Source organism: Polyodon spathula, chromosome 51 (genome assembly GCF_017654505.1).
Source record: "Polyodon spathula isolate WHYD16114869_AA chromosome 51, ASM1765450v1, whole genome shotgun sequence".
NCBI lineage: Eukaryota > Metazoa > Chordata > Actinopteri > Acipenseriformes > Polyodontidae > Polyodon > Polyodon spathula.
In genome coordinates this window covers 70,708-83,207 of record NC_054584.1, presented here as the reverse complement: position 1 = coordinate 83,207, position 12,500 = coordinate 70,708, and the positions used below count along the sequence as shown (strand labels likewise).

Sequence of the window (12,500 nt, the reverse complement as noted above, 5' to 3'; positions counted from 1 at the left end):
CTCGCGGGGCTGTGCGCTCGCGCCGTGATGCTCTGCTCTGCTCGCGGGGAGTGATCCAGATCAGTGAAGGAGATCTGCACTGTGAAAGCTGTACTAATTCTGATTGCAGCACAGTGGCACCCTGGCGAGTCCCGCCCCCTCGCCATCTCATTCAGGGACGGATTCGGCCTGCTGGGTGTTGATGTGTCTGTTGAACCCCTCTCCCAGGCGCGCTGAGGTCCAAGGGCCCGGTGGTTCAGTACACCCAGGAGCTGAGTGGGACGAGCCCGGCCAAGCCAGCCGCACCAGGATCCCAGCCCAGGATCCTGCCCAAGCCCGACTCCCCGCAGACACGGCCCGCCCGGAGCGAGTGAGTGCAGCTGCGCCCCAGCTCTGTTTGGGTCGCAGTCGTTTGAAATTGCACTTCCTGTGCGTTTCTGCAGTGCTGTTTTGTTCGGTTACAGATTGCAGCAGTAATTTTACAATTACAGCAACAACTCCCCACATTAACAGGTTTACTCGATTCTATTGTAAATAACCCAAGAAAGCATAATAATAATAATAACAATAATCATCATGATCGCAGCTACAAACACAGACAGTAAAACATACATTCACTTAGACACATCATCAACAACTCCCCACATTAACAGGTTTACTCGATTCTATTGTAAATAACCCAAGAAAGCAATCATGCTAATGAAGCTAAAACAGAGTCGCTATTGCTTCCAATAGGACCTTCACTTAGACACATCATTGTTTGCTATTGTAAATAACCCAAGAAAGCATCTCGTCCATCATCAGGACCTCGCTTGTTTTAGACACATCATCAAGGTCTCGGTTTCCAGCCGAAGGACGGAGCACAAGGAGGTGAAGCGACTCGCTCAGGGTCACACACACACACACACACACACACAGGGAGTCAGTGGCTGAGTTGAACCTCGTGGGGTCTCCTCACCCCTCCTGTTCCCGTCTCTCCTGCAGGAGTCCCGACAGCCAGGTGTCGTCTCAGAGCCGCAACAAGCAGCAGGTAGCGAAGAAGAGCACCTCCGCCTTCGGGGCACCCAAGACTCCCCCCTCCTCCTCCTCTCCTGCTGAGAGCCAGGGCCAGAACCAAAACCAAAGCCAGAGCCAGGGCCAGAACCAAAACCAGAGCCAGGGCCAGAACCAGAGCCTTACCAGGACTCTGATCCCAACCTCGCACCCCAGGTCAGTGCCCCTTCCTCCTCCTTACTTCCATCCTCTCGCTCTCTCCTCTCACTTAGAATTGGGACCCTGATCCCAGCCTCGCAACGTTTGACCAGAGCTGTGTAACCATGGATGAAGATCTCTCTCTCTCCTCTCTTTTTTTTTTTTGCTTTTTGTTTTAGGTACTTCTTACTCCACACCGCTACCACCGCACCCCTCCAGCAAACCCAGCAGCAGCAGCAGCAGCCAGTCCTCCCGCAAGCCTCCTCCTCCCCTCAGCTCTACCACTCCTCCCTGAGCGACCGCATGCCCGTGGAGCCCTCCTACCAGGCCCCCAGCGAGAAGCTCTTCTACGTGCCTCACAGCTGCAGCCCGGCCTGCCTGGACCGCCTCCGCCCGGCGCGGCTGGACCAGTTCCGCGGACGCAACCCGCTCCTCGTCCCCTTGCTCTACGACTTCCGCCGCATGACGGGCCGGCGCCGGGTGAACCGGAAGATGTGGTTCCACGTGATCTACAAGTCCCCGTGCGGGCTGAGCCTGCGCAGCATGCTGGAGATCGAGCGCTACGTGTTCTCCACCCGCTGCGACTTCCTTTTTCTGGAGATGTTCTGCCTGGACCCCTACGTGCTGGTGGACCGCCGCTTCCAGCCCCAGAAGCCCTTCTACTTCGTGCGGGACATCACCCGCGGCAGGGAGGACGTGCCGCTGTCCTGCGTCAACGAGATCGACATGACCCCGCCCCCCAGCGTGGCCTACAGCAAGGAGCGGCTCCCGGGCAAGGGAGTGGTGATCAACACCAGCGGAGAATTCCTGGTGGGGTGCGACTGCACCGACGGCTGCAGAGACAAGTAACCCCGAGCTAGTGCTGCTGTTATTATTATCGTTATTATTATTATCATTACTATTATTTATGTATTTGGCAGATGCCTTTCATCCCAGGTGTTACAGGGCAGTGCAGGGTTACAGTGCAAGCTTCATATTGAAACACAGTGTAGTTTACAGCAAGTGTATAATAATAACACTGCTAGAATCCAATATGAACTAGGATGCTGTGTATAATAATAACACTGCTAGAATACAATATGAACTAGGATGCTGTGTATAATAATAACACTGCTAGAATACAATATGAACTAGGATGCCGTGTATAATAATAACACTGCTAGAATACAATATGAACTAGGATGCCGTGTATAATAATAACACTGCTAGAATACAATATGAACTAGGATGCCGTGTATAATAATAACACTGCTAGAATACAATATGAACTAGGATGCCGTGTATAATAATAACACTGCTAGAATACAATATGAACTAGGATGCCGTGTATAATAATAACACTGCTAGAATCCAATATGAACTAGGATGCCGTGTATAATAATAACACTGCTAGAATACAATATGAACTAGGATGCTGTGTATAATAATAACACTGCTAGAATACAATATGAACTAGGATGCTGTGTATAATAATAACACTGCTAGAATACAATATGAACTAGGATGCTGTGTATAATAATAACACTGCTAGAATACAATATGAACTAGGATGCTGTGTATAATAATAACACTGCTAGAATACAATATGAACTAGGATGCTGTGTATAATAATAACACTGCTAGAATACAATATGAACTAGGATGCTGTGTATAATAATAACACTGCTAGAATACAATATGAACTAGGATGCTGTGTATAATAATAACACTGCTAGAATACAATATGAACTAGGATGCACTAGAATAGGATTGAATTAGTATATTGGTGGTAGTATAGGGATATTTACAGAGCAGGGATGGGAATCAGACTCCTATTGCACAGCAGTGTCACCCAGTCCAGGTTTCACTAGCAGCTTGATCAGCCCCAGTGTGTCTAGGCAACAAGCTTAGGTGTGTCTTATTAAACTCCTAGTGAAAGCAGGACTGGATCACACTGCTGTGCAGAGGGAGTCTCATTATTAAACTCCTAGTGAAAGCAGGACTGGATCACGCTGCTGTGCAGCGGGAGTCTGCTCCTAGTGAAAGCAGGACTGGATCACACTGCTGTGCAGCGGGAGTCTCATTATTAAACTCCTAGTGAAAGCAGGACTGGATCACGCTGCTGTGCAGCGGGAGTCTCATTATTAAACTCCTAGTGAAAGCAGGACTGGATCACACTGCTGTGCACTAAGAGTCTTGCTTTGTTATTGCTGTTGAGATGCAATGATGCCAGCAGCTCTCTCAGGGTGTGTTTTTGCATGTAACTGGTAAGTCAGGTCAGTTCAGCTGCTGTTTTATTGTTCTGTAAGAAGCTGTTCTGTTGTGTTCGGTCCCGCAGGTCCAAGTGTGCGTGTCACCAGCTGACTCTGCAAGCCACCACCTGCACCCCAGGGGCGCAGATGAACCCCAACGCAGGGTACACGGACAAGAGGCTGGAGGAGTGCCTGCCCACGGGGTAAGAGAACAGGGGCAGGGAGGGGAGCAGCCTGGGTCTGCTGTGACCTGCACTGGAGGGGTTATACAAATACAAGAAAATACAGGAGAACAAATAGAAGATCTTCAGTGTGAAATCTAGAAATCTTTCACCCCCTTTCTCTCTCTTCCTCCTCTCTCTTACCACTTCTCTCCCCCTCCTGTCCCCCCCCTCTGCAGAGTCTATGAGTGTAATAAGCGCTGTGGCTGTGACCCCCAGATGTGCACGAACAGACTGGTGCAGCACGGGCTGCAGGTGAGGCTGCAGCTGTTCAAGACTCAGAACAAGGGCTGGGGCATCCGCTGCCTGGACGACATCGCCAAGGGCTCCTTCGTGTGCATCTACGCAGGTCAGAGCCTCCCTCGCTGGCTCACTGCCAGTCTAATACTCGCACACACCTGAGCTTGTTCCCTACACACACTGGGGGCTTATCGAGCTGGCAGCAGTGAAACCTGGACTGGGCGACGCTGCTGTGCAACCAGAGTCTCATTCCCAGCCCTGTGAAATGTTTAAAGCATAACCTTGCACTGCATCCTTACTGCAGCATTAAAACCAAGGCAAGACATTTCTCACTGAGTGTTATTTGCATGCCTGTTTTGTGTGGTGCTGTAGGCCACTCTAGGTTAAAGACATCTCTGAAATCTCCAGACTTTCCAGTAGCGATTAACTGTTCCCCCCCACAATCAGGTAAAATCCTGACTGACGACTTCGCCGATAAGGAAGGCCTGGAGATGGGGGACGAGTATTTCGCTAACCTGGATCACATCGAGAGTGTGGAGAACTTCAAGGAGGGCTACGAGAGCGACGCCAAGTGCTCCTCGGACGGGAGCGGGGTGGACGTGAAGGGAGGGGCCAGGGGCGGGGCCTTGAGGCGGGGACAGCCCGGGGGGCGGGGCCAGGGCGGCCCGGCGCAGCAGCGGGACAGAGAGAACGAAGACAACAGCGACCGCTCGGACTCGGACTCGGACGACGAGGACGACGAGGAGGAGGACGAGGAGGAGGACGAGGAGGACGACGAGGAGGAGGAGGAGAGCTCGGACGACAACTTCTGCAAGGAGGAGTACTTCAACGCTGGCTCGGTGTGGCGCAGCTACGCCACCCGCAGGCAGACTCGCGGCATGAAGGAGGGTGAGGGACTGCCACCGCCTGAATAACTGCAATTCACATTTCTATAGCGCCTTTCATCATGTGTTCCTGTGAAGGGGGGCGGGTGGTGGGCGCGCTGGCAGGCTGCTGTGTTGCGTTCCTGTGAAGGGGGGCGGGTGGTGGCTGCGCTGGCAGGCTGCTGTGTTGCGTTCCTGTGAAGGGGGGCGGGTGGTGGGCGCGCTGGCAGGCTGCTGTGTTGCGTTCCTGTGAAGGGGGGCGGGTGGTGGCTGCGCTGGCAGGCTGCTGTGTTGCGTTCCTGTGAAGGGGGGCGGGTGGTGGCTGCGCTGGCAGGCTGCTGTGTTGCGTTCCTGTGAAGGGGGGCGGGTGGTGGCTGCGCTGGCAGGCTGCTGTGTTGCGTTCCTGTGAAGGGGGGCGGGTGGTGGCTGCGCTGGCAGGCTGCTGTGTTGCGTTCCTGTGAAGGGGGGCGGGTGGTGGCTGCGCTGGCAGGCTGCTGTGTTGTGTTCCTGTGAAGGGGGGCGGGTGGTGGCTGCGCTGGCAGGCTGCTGTGTTGTGTTCCTGTGAAGGGGGGCGGGTGGTGGCTGCGCTGGCATGCTGTGTTGTGTTCCTGTGAAGGGGGGCGGGTGGTGGGCGCGCTGGCAGGCTGCTGTGTTGCGTTCCTGTGAAGGGGGGCGGGTGGTGGCTGCGCTGGCAGGCTGCTGTGTTGTGTTCCTGTGAAGGGGGGCGGGTGGTGGCTGCGCTGGCAGGCTGCTGTGTTGCAATTCCTGTGAAGGGGGGCGGGTGGTGGCTGCGCTGGCAGGCTGCTGTGTTGCGTTCCTGTGAAGGGGGGCGGGTGGTGGGCGCGCTGGCAGGCTGTTGTGTTTCATGGTGTTTTGTTTCCTGTGAAGGGGGCTCCACTGCCACCGCGCCGGGGGAGGACAGTAAGGAGGGTCTGTCCCGGCAGCAGAGCCAGGAGGACAGCCAGCCCCCCGTGTCGGAGGAGACTGGGAAGAACAAGGTGGCGTCCTGGCTGAGCGGCATCAAGCAGGAGCAGGGCAAGCCCATCAAGAAGGAGCTGCAGCAAGACAAGGTGAAGAGAAAACTAGCAGCGCTGGGTATATTGTCTTGTGCCAGCTAGGGAACCGACCAAAGGGCCGTATAGTTTTGACCAAGGAGGCTCGGTGCCCTAGCGGTCAAAGAGAGGGGGCTTTTTACCCCAGGAGGATCAAATCCCAGCTCAGCCACTGACTCCCTGTGTGTGTGTGTGTGTGTGTGACCCTGTGCAAGTCACTTCACCTCCTTGTGCTCCGTCCTTCGGACGAGACATAAAACAAACGAGGTCCTATTGGAAGAGACTCTGCAGCAGCAGCAGCAGTTGTTGATGACGCAGAGTTCACCCCCCTGGTCTCTAAGTCGCTTTGGATAAAAGCGTCTGATAAATCCAATAAATTCAAAATGTTACAAACTGAAATTATTTTTAAAACTTTGAGACATTGGTTTTATTTTTGTCCTTTTCTTTTGTATTTTTAGGACTGCAAGGAAGAACAGAAGTAAGTGCCCCTTGATATTATTTGCATCGTGTTTTGCAGAGTCTATGGGTTTGCCTTACTTGCTCACTGTTTGAATAGTAGTGCTTTGAGCCGTTTTCCCTGCAGCCTGCTTCGTGTTGGGCAGGAGCAGCCTGCTTCATGTTGTTCAATAGGGATCTTTTCCTCCACTTTTGTAGTGACAAATGCCTATCAAAAAAAAACGTAGGAGTTCAGATCCTTTGTCTACCAGATGACTGTCTTAATAATCTATTGTAATTTGCACAGCCATACTGCTAGAGAGAAGAGCTCTCTTTCCTATACCGCTAGAGCGCTCTGCAGCGTGGGGAGTGGAGCTCTCTTTCCTATACCGCTAGAGCGCTCTGCAGCGTGGGGAGTGGAGCTCTCTTTCCTATACCGCTAGAGCGCTCTGCAGTGTGGAGAGTGGAGTTCTGAATTGATTATTTAGAAGCTTGACTGAATTGTCCATTTTCTTTTTTTTTTTTTTTTTTTTTAATGCTTCTGTCCGTCCGCCTCCCCCTCCCCCCCAGGGTGTTTGAGAACCCCAGGATTTTCGGGTACAACCCGTTCCCGGCGAAGACCGAGGGGGTGCGTCGTCCCGTCACCAAAACCCAGCTGCTGCAGAGCGGGCGCGGCCCGGGGGCGCAGACACAAGCAGAGGTGAGCACAGCGCCAACAACGTATTGAATTGCACACGGCTTTGTAGAGTGTAGATGTTCTGCAGTCTTAATAAATAGACATAAACACAATTTGAGATCTTCTGTTTTTTTTGGTTTTTTTTAATGTCTCCAGTCCTAAAATTCTAGGCAATGCCAAAGTTTTTTTTTTTTCTTTGTTTCCAGGATGTGATGACCCTGTCCAGCTCTGACAGCGAGGGGGGCCGGAAGAGGAGGGGGGCTCAGAACCCCGGCAACGACAGCGATGACATCCAGACCATCTCGTCGGGGTCCGAGGTGGAGGAGAGGAGGAACAGCAGCGCTGGCAACACCAGCACAGGTGAGAGAGAGAGGAAGGGGGAGGAGAGAGAGGGGAGGGGGGATGACATCCAGAGAATCTCCTCGGGGTCCGAGGTGGAGGAGAGGAGGAACAGCAGCGCTGGCAACACCAGCACAGGTGAGAGAGAGAGAAGGGGGGGAGGGGGGATGACATCCAGAGAATCTCCTCGGGGTCCGAGGTGGAGGAGAGGGGGAGTAGCGGCATTATGAAATCTAACGTGAAGTACTGGCAGACACTTGCAATATCATTTTGTAGTTTCTTTGATTTTTACATGATAATAGAATATCTAAATTATGTTCATAGGTTGCTGTCAAGTCCACTTACTTGGCAATGAACTTGGTTCACTGAATGACTAATCATGAAATGATGGTGGTGGTGTCTGCAGGGCCAGTGAAGAGGCAGGTCGCTGTCAAGTCGACTCGCGGTTTCGCTCTGAAGTCGACGCACGGCATCGCGGTGAAGACGAGCAACATGCCTTCGGCAGAGAAGGGCGACGGCGCCCCCGTCTGGAAAAAGACGCGTCCGCTGTACGATGGAGAGGAGTCCTGTTACATCATCGATGCCAAGCTGGAGGGGAACCTGGGGAGATACCTCAACGTACATAATCACAATATTAATAATCATCATCATAATATTAATGATTGCTGCAGCTAAATCCATCACTGCCCCTCTAGACTAGCTGCAGAGTTTTGGCTGTTTATCAGTTATGAGTTTTCCAGACAGTGCTCTTACTAAAAAGAATGTGTGTTTACTTGAATGACTGAAAGGCTTTTTGTCTGAAATGCTGTCTGACTTGCGTCAATGTCCTCCAGTCGAAACTTTTTCAAATAATTCTCTTTTTAATATTCATATTTATTCATGGAGTTTGAGAACTTTTTGTGTGTGTGTATATTTGTGTCGTTCCCTCCCGCCGTGTATCCCTCACTCTCTCTCTCTCCCCTCTCACAGCATAGCTGCAGCCCCAACCTGTTTGTCCAGAATGTCTTTGTGGACACCCACGATCTGAGGTTTCCCTGGGTCGCATTCTTCGCCAGCAAGTAGGTGTGCCATGCAGTAAGGATCTGCTGTGTGTTATAAAGACATTTCAGAAGCCTGTGTCTCATCAATATCAGGGTCTAGTGCTGTATATTATAAAGACATTTCAGAGGGCTGGATCTCATCAATATCAGGGTCTAGTGCTGTATATTATAAAGACATTTCAGAGGGCTGGATCTCATCAATATCAGGGTCTAGTGCTGTATATTATAAAGACATTTCAGAGGGCTGTGTCTCATCACTATAAGGCTCCAGTGCTGTATATTATGTAGATCTCATCACTGTCAGGCTCTGGTAAGTGTGTGTGTGTGTGGTGTCCCAGTTGTTTCTCTATGTGTGTTTGAATTGCTCCTCCTCTCTGTGCAGGCGAATCCGGGCCGGGACCGAGCTGACCTGGGATTATAACTACGAGGTGGGGAGCGTGGAGGGCAAGGAGCTGCTGTGCTGCTGTGGATCCACAGAGTGCCGGGGCAGACTGCTGTAACCCCGACCCATCCACACAGAACCGGACCCTGCACTGCACCAGTAGGACGCCTCTCCTGGGAGGGACTTTGTGATTTCATAGTTCTTGGCAGTGTTTCGAACGGCGCTGGATATTCAGCGTGTCTCCTGGAGTCCGGGGGATTCAGACCGGTTTATAAACTTGTGTTTTTTTGCGTTGCAGGTTTCGTGCTCCATGTTAAACTGTGAAACTCTCTGTATCTCTGAGATCTCTTTGCTGTGGTCCTGCTCTCCCTAGTGTGTTGAATCTCTCTCTGTATCTCTGAGATCTCTTTGCTGTCGTCCTGCTCTCCCAGTGTGTTGAATCTCTCTGTATCTCTGAGATCTCTTTGCTGTCACTGCTCTCCCAGTGTGTTGAATCTCTCTCTGTATCTCTGAGATCTCTTTGCTGTCGTCCTGCTCTCCCAGTGTGTTGAATCTCTCTCTGTATCTCTGAGATCTCTTTGCTGTCGTCCTGCTCTCCCAGTGTGTTGAATCTCTCTCTGTATCTCTGAGATCTCTTGCTGTCGTGCTCTCCCAGTGTGTTGAATCTCTCTCTGTATCTCTGAGATCTCTTTGCTGTCGTCCTGCTCTCCCAGTGTGTTGAATCTCTCTCTGTATCTCTGAGATCTCTTTGCTGTCGTTGCAGTCTGTTCCTGCTCTCCCAGTGTGTTGAATCTCTCTCTGTATCTCTGAGATCTCTTTGCTGTCGTCCTGCTCTCCCAGTGTGTTGAATCTCTCTCTGTATCTCTGAGATCTCTTTGCTGTCGTCCTGCTCTCCCAGTGTGTTGAATCTCTCTCTGTATCTCTGAGATCTCTTTGCTGTGGTCCTGCTCTCCCAGTGTGTTGAATCTCTCTGTATCTCTGAGATCTCTTTGCTGTCGTCCTGCTCTCCCAGTGTGTTGAATCTCTCTCTGTATCTCTGAGATCTCTTTGCTGTCGTCCTGCTCTCCCAGTGTGTTGAATCTCTCTCTGTATCTCTGAGATCTCTTTGCTGTGGTCCTGCTCTCCCAGTGTGTTGAATCTCTCTCTGTATCTCCTGAGGTCTCTGTGTTGCTGATGCAGTGTATGTGACAGTGCTGGAAACAGGTCCAGTTTGAGTTCTCAGTGCTGTATTCGCTGTTCTGTTCTTATATGTATTATAATAAACGATGCAAGTTTTGCATGTGTTAAACAGAGAACATGAATGAGAGTTTGAGTTGTTTTTGTTTTTCATGCTGAAAGAAAGCGCTGACTGTCTTGCGTGAGTGCACCCTGTTCTAAATTAGCGATGTGAACCAGCCACTGAAACCTCCACCCCGCCAGACCCTGAATCGGCGGGACCCCGGCCCCCCCCCCCCCCCCCCCTCGTTATTTACATAAGGAGCAAGTTTGGGGTCTCGGTAGTGTGACGACGCGATGACTACTGCTGCGTGCGTGTGAAGTTTAGGGCACACGAAATCCCACTATTGAATAATAATAGTAGTAGTAGTCACATTATTTTAGTAAAAAATTAAAAAACAAAACAAGCAAAGAAATGTCTTTGGGACAAAGCAGGCATTCGTCATGAGTTTGGGAATGGAAGGAGAGAAGGAGAGGGATAAGGCTTAGTAGGGAGCAGGAGAGACAAGGGGAAGAAAGGGATGAGGGGGGAAGGAGGAGAGGGATAAGGGGAAGGAAGGAGGGAGCGAGAGGAATAAGGGATGGCAGCTGGTGAAGGCACTTTGATAAAAGCAGCAAAACAAGAAAAAAAAAAAACCCTAAAAAAACAAGGTATTAGAAATGTCCCAGTGTCCGCACTGCGCCTGAATCTCTTCAATGAAGTGTCTCGTGGAGCCGTGCTGCAGCGTGGGGTCCGGGCTCTTCTACCACAAGGAAGCTTCATTCATTTCTCCTCTTGTATTCATTCATTTTTTTCCTGCATGAAGAGGGTTAGTTTCTTGATGTTATTGTAACCGTTATCAGACTCGACTGACTAATTATTAATTGATTCCTGGGGGGGCTCGTTACTGGTCCAAACACAGAAGAGGAGCCGGGAGCAATGAGAGAGGCTGCTTTGGGTTTAAGGGATTGCTAGAGAGAGAGAGAGAGCACCAAGGAGCAAGAAGAGACTACAATTACAAACACTAGCTGCCCCTGCTGGCCAGTCAGCTCAGCCTTGCTCCTGCACAGAGACACGGGGAACCCGCGCTCAGATCTGAGCAGGCTCTGGGAGCGACGCTGTCACAGTCCTCCGTGATCGTGAGCCAGCGAAGACACGAGAGACACGAGTCAAGCACCTGGACAAGGACAGCGCAGCCGGGCCGGGTCACTTCCTCTTCCCAATTCCAGTTCCTTCAACAAGGCATCGAAATTGACGTGACCTCAGCAGAACAATAACAGAACAATAACAATAATAATAGTGCAGCTGTTTTAATTGACTCTCAAACAGCGGCTGTGATTGAAGCGAACGAGCTGCCACTGTTGTGAAGCTGGTTTTAATAGAATGCTGCTGCCGAGCGCACGTTTTAAACGTGTTTGAATGGATTAGAAAGAGGATTAGACCCCGTCCCTCTCCCCCCGGACCCTGACGATCACACCCTGCAGCCCAGTCAGGCTCAGAGAGCCCAGCGCTGGGTTTCAACGCAGGAGCTGCTCTCAACTGAATGGATTGATCAAGACGATGCCTTCAGAGCTTCTTCTGAATCATTAAGCGCTATCAGAGGCTTTCTAGAGACAGCGGAAGCACCGAGGCTGGCGCTCCGAACTGTGACCCGTGCGCCCAATTCAATTCTGTATTGCTGCTGTTATTTTTTTTTATTTATTTACATTTTTTTAAAGCGTGCTATCTGCTCTGCTATCTCGATTTTCTTTCCATACTTTTGTTTTTGCAAACAGCTGTCGTCGCCGTTCGTCTCTGCCTCCCCTCACCCCTCACCCCTCACCCCTCTCTCCTCTCACCCCTCTCTCCTCTCTCCTCTCTCCTCTCTCCTCTCTCCTCTAGTTGTTTTTTCGGTTGTTGTTGTTGGTGGTGGTGGGGTGTCCGTTTTGCACAGGCCCGTTCCGGGGAGTCTCCTTGACTTCCCTCACCCTGCCTCTCTTCTTCTTCTTCTCCTCCTCCTCCTCCTCCTCTTCGGAATTATCAGTCTCCTCTTTGTCGCTTCGCTCGTCGTCCACGAACTGCGCAAAACATAAAAGGCAATGCCATTTAGCAAAAGGTGTGTGTGTGTATATATGTATATATGTATATAAGCAGCAGGACCGCAAGGTTACCCAGCAGCCAGCGGGCGCGTCTCACCTTGCCGGTCACGAACTTGTGCGCCATGCGGAGGATGAGCGCAGCCCAGAACAGGTGCAGCAGCTGCAGCACCATCAGCAGCCCGTTGAAGAAGTAATACACGAAGAAGGGGGGGTAAATGGACAAGGGGTACACCACAGTGCAGTGCAGGATCCTGGGGGAGAGACACGGAGATACAGCCCGTTACACACACACTCCCAGCCCGTTACACACGTGCACAGCACAGAGAGACAGCCGGTGCAGTACTGCGTCTCACCAGAAGGGGAAGATGACCAGCCTGGTGATGATGAAGACCGCGGCGAACACGATGAAGATCGCATTGCAGGTCTTCTTCCAGCCAGCGTAGTTAAAAATCTTGGCAGACTGGAAAGGGTTAAACAAAAACAAAAAAAAAACACACACAACACATTAACACTCAAAACACACAGATCTGAATCTCCCACATCTAATCTGCGGCTTGCAGCCTGGTTTCAGGACGCTG

The 12,500-nt window shown here is 51.3% G+C and overlaps 2 protein-coding genes across 4 annotated transcripts in view; one reads left to right on the top strand and one right to left on the bottom strand.

Annotated features, from left to right (window-relative positions):
* Window positions 1-9,090, top strand: part of LOC121306955 (histone-lysine N-methyltransferase SETDB1-like) — a 20,297-nt gene extending 11,207 nt beyond the window's left edge. For all 3 annotated transcript variants that reach the window (XM_041238980.1, XM_041238978.1, XM_041238981.1), the window contains 13 exons: window positions 208-349; window positions 964-1,188; window positions 1,350-2,015; window positions 3,488-3,604; window positions 3,802-3,971; window positions 4,310-4,750; window positions 5,614-5,795; window positions 6,236-6,255; window positions 6,783-6,912; window positions 7,095-7,248; window positions 7,634-7,845; window positions 8,197-8,285; window positions 8,650-9,090. In XM_041238980.1, coding sequence (XP_041094914.1) covers window positions 208-349; window positions 964-1,188; window positions 1,350-2,015; window positions 3,488-3,604; window positions 3,802-3,971; window positions 4,310-4,750; window positions 5,614-5,795; window positions 6,236-6,255; window positions 6,783-6,912; window positions 7,095-7,248; window positions 7,634-7,845; window positions 8,197-8,285; window positions 8,650-8,767 — 2,666 coding nt within the window. In that variant the 3' untranslated portion in view covers window positions 8,768-9,090. The remainder of the gene's footprint in view (window positions 1-207; window positions 350-963; window positions 1,189-1,349; window positions 2,016-3,487; window positions 3,605-3,801; window positions 3,972-4,309; window positions 4,751-5,613; window positions 5,796-6,235; window positions 6,256-6,782; window positions 6,913-7,094; window positions 7,249-7,633; window positions 7,846-8,196; window positions 8,286-8,649) is intronic.
* A 2,630-nt stretch (window positions 9,091-11,720) lies between these two features.
* LOC121306918 (ceramide synthase 2-like) lies at window positions 11,721-12,412 on the bottom strand (the record flags this gene model as incomplete). The annotated part of the gene is made up of 3 exons (XM_041238942.1): window positions 11,721-11,901; window positions 12,020-12,173; window positions 12,276-12,412. Coding segments are annotated over 3 exons (471 nt in total), but the record flags the coding sequence as incomplete, so codon positions are not given.
* Between the last annotated feature and the right edge of the window lie 88 nt (window positions 12,413-12,500).